This window comes from Lactuca virosa, chromosome 7 (assembly GCF_052849685.1).
Source record: "Lactuca virosa cultivar CGN04683 chromosome 7, Lactuca_virosa_CGN04683_v6, whole genome shotgun sequence".
NCBI classification, from domain to species: Eukaryota; Viridiplantae; Streptophyta; class Magnoliopsida; order Asterales; family Asteraceae; genus Lactuca; species Lactuca virosa.
This window is the reverse complement of record NC_136432.1, coordinates 86,095,034-86,098,619: the sequence shown is the minus strand read 5'-3', so window position 1 is coordinate 86,098,619 and position 3,586 is coordinate 86,095,034. Positions and strand designations below refer to the sequence as shown.

Here is a 3,586-nt window from a genome sequence, read left to right as displayed (position 1 = left end):
GTTAAGTTGTTAAATGTTATTTTTATATTATTAATTTTTTACTTATTTGTTAACTATTTATTAATTATGTCATGTAGTGTAAACCTAAATGAAAAAAACAATCATCACTTGATGACTTTTTAAAAAGAAAACATGAAAGTTCTTCTCAAGTACCGGTGGAGCCACCCCCAACTGTTATAGATGCAAATACTCCTAATGATAGTGTTCCTGCGACCGAGAATCCATCCAAAAAACCTTGTCGTGAAATGAATGATGTTGATCTTAATACACTAGAACGAGATCCTAGTTTGCGTATTCAAATTTACGATTATCCAATCAATCAACGAGACACAATTCGACAAGCTTATATGAATCGTGGTCCCTTTCAACCAACACTTTCTGCATATCCAAAATCTGGACCGGAATACCATAAACGTAGCTTTCAATGTTCTTGGTTCAAGCAATTCCCGTGGCTTGAATATTCACAAAGTTCAGATGTTGTATTCTGTTTTCCATGTTTCCTTTTTAACAAACCTTCCAGAATGGGATACTACGGCCAACGGGCATTTACTATAGATGGATTTCAAAATTGGAAGAAAGTAGGTGGGAAAAATGTGCTTTTTTGCAACATATCGGAACTGAGTGTACATCTTTTCACAATGTTGCACAAAAATCATATGATGATTTGCTAAATGAGACTCAAGATATACGAAATACGATTGAGAAATTTACAGATGAAGATCGTAAGAAGAATATATTGAGATTGAAGGATATTATATACGCAGTACGTTGGTGTGCCTTTCAAGCAATAACGTTTAGAGGTCATAATGAAAGACCAGATTCCATTAACAAAGGAAATTTCCTTGAAATGTTGGAGGCAATCTGTTATTTTAACAATGAGATGAAAGAATTGTTTCGCACTGCGCCTAAACATGCATCATATACATCACCAACAATTCAAAATGAGATTTTAAACCTTATCTCTAATAGGGTGAAACGGATGATTTGTGATGAGATTGATGGTGGGAAATTTTGTTTACTTGTTGATGAAGCACGTGACGAGTCCAACAGAGAACAAATGTCTATTGTTTTGAGATTCGTAAATAAAGATGGCCTTATTATGGAGCGTTTCTTTGGACTTGATCATGTTCCTGACGCTACATCATAAACTCTGAAGAATAGAATATATTTCCTATTGACACATGACAATCTTGATTTTAAGTCGATTCGTGGCCAAGGGTATGATGGTGCAAGCAATATGTGAGGTCATTTCAAAGGGTTGCAAGCATTGATTTCGAAGGATTGTCCATCTGCATATTATGTTCATTACTTTGCTCATCGATTGCAATTAGCATTAATGGCTGCTTCACAAGGAGTTATTGCATTGCAAAAGTTTTTTACTCAGTTATCTTTTGTTATCAATGTCGTTGGTGCTTCTTCCAAGCGTTCCGACCAACTAAGAGATGCACAAGCAAAGCAAATGGCATATTTTAAATCTATTGGTGAGTTGGAGACTGGTAGAGGCCTCAATCAGATTGGTACATTACAACAGGCTGGAGATACCAGATGGGGTTCTCACTTGAAATCAGTTTCAAGCTTAATCAAAATGTTTAGTCCAATTTGTGAGGTTTTACTTAAAATTATTGAGGATGGCACTGGTTCGATCAGAGGAGATGTAGATTCAGCATATGAGACTATTACAACATTTGAATTCATTTTTGTTCTACATCTCGAGAAAGAAATAATGGAGATCACAGATTTACTTTGCCAAGCTTTACAAAAAACAATCTCAAAATATATTGAATGCATTGAGGCTAGTTGCATCCACTAAATTGTTATTGCAAAAAATGAAAGATGAAAGATGGGATGGTTTTCTCTCTCATGTTAAGTCATTTTGTCTGGAACGCAACATCGATTTCCCTAATTTGTCTTCTTCTTACTTTAGTAGAGGGGCTCGAGCTCGTAATGAGTGTAGCGATCATACACTTGAACATCATTATCGAGTGGATATTTTCATCGAAGCAATTAATTGTCAGTTAATGGAATTAGATCATCGGTTCAATGATAGCTCGATGGAATTGCTCCATCTTTCATCAACTTTAGATCCTAAAAATTCTAATGAGCCTTTTCGAAGTGGTGATGTATGTCAATTAGTAGAAAAGTTTCATCCTGAAGATTTCAATGAAACTGAGAAAAATCTTTTGAAGATGCAACTCCAACATTACGAGGCGGATGTCATTCAACGTGAAGATTATAAACAATTGATATCTATTTCAGAATTATGTCAATGGTTGATAAAGACTAGAAGAGCAACCAATTTTTACTTGATTTATCGAGTAGTTAGTCTTATACTCACCCTTCCAGTTTCCACTGCTACAACAGAGAGATCATTTTCAGCAATGAGTCTTGTTAAAACAAGGCTACGAAATAAAATGGAAGATGAATTTTTAAACGACTCATTGGTTTTGTACTTCGAAATGGAGCTTGCAGAAAAGATTACTTTAGAGACGATTGTACAAGACTTTAAAGACGTAAAAGATCGACGAATTCCACTTTAACAAGCGATATTAGAATACTTTATATTAATTTTTTTGTTTGATTTTTTATATTTTATGACTATGAATCAAATACGTTTGTTTTTATTATTTCTTCACAAGTTTTACTTTCGGCCCCCCACTATAACTTTTCGTGTTCCGTCCCTGAGTGCCACCAAAAGTAGGCGTGGCAAATCATGCTATCGTTTCGTGTTTCTGTCTGATACAACACAACACGACAATGTTTTATGTAACACGAACACGACACGACACGATGTCGTGTTTTTTTAACTAACACGAAAACGAACGAATTAAAAAACGACAAACACGACACGACACGAAAAATATAACATATACGAAAAACTAGTTTATTTAATGAATTTTATCAAATATAACACGACAAACACGAAAAACACGATAAAGAACTGCTAAATCGTGTCAAATTTTGAACACGAACACGACATGACACGACATCGTGTTTTTTACAGTTAACACGAATACGACACGAACACGAATTCAAATTTCAGTTTCGTCCCAATTTCGTTTCGTGTCTTGTATTTTTGCCGTGTCATGTCATAAATTGTCACACCTAACCAAAAGAACGTGATGGTTATCATATGATCTCCATGTACTATATATTCTCCATTTTTGTTTGAACTTAAAATATCTAAAAGAATGAAAGGTTGATGTTTAAAACTTTTTTTTTTTTTTTTTTTTTGCTTTAGGTTTCTGGAAGCAAGGAAGTTTGATATTGAAAAGGCAAAGCAAATGTGGGCTGATAAATATAACACACCGGAGAAAGGATTTCGGTGTTGATATGATTATGTTGGTGATTAAATTCGAAAATATGATACCATGTCATCGTCTATATCTTTCATCTACCATTAAAAACTAATATCTTTTTTCCCTTTTTCTAAATCTTTTACTCTTTTACCAGGAATTCGACTTATAAAGATGGAAGACCACTTTACATTGAAAGATTAGGGAAACTTATTACATCAAATATTTATCTAAATAACATCTTGCATCATGATCATATCCTCTTAATGTTACTGGTTTCTTTCATTTCCTTG

The 3,586-nt window shown here is 34.1% G+C and overlaps 2 protein-coding genes across 2 annotated transcripts; both read left to right on the top strand.

Moving 5' to 3' along the window:
* The first annotated feature begins 245 nt into the window (after positions 1–245).
* LOC145126885 (uncharacterized) lies at positions 246–1,147 on the top strand. The gene is made up of 2 exons (XM_079062166.1): positions 246–479; positions 521–1,147. Exons 1-2 carry the CDS (start codon positions 246–248, stop codon positions 1,145–1,147), a joined length of 861 nt encoding a protein of 286 aa, XP_078918292.1.
* Positions 1,148–1,826: 679 nt separating this feature from the next.
* LOC145126884 (uncharacterized) lies at positions 1,827–2,537 on the top strand. The gene has a single exon (XM_079062165.1). The coding sequence runs from the start codon at positions 1,827–1,829 to the stop codon at positions 2,535–2,537; it is 711 nt and encodes a 236-aa protein (XP_078918291.1).
* Positions 2,538–3,586: the final 1,049 nt, after the last annotated feature.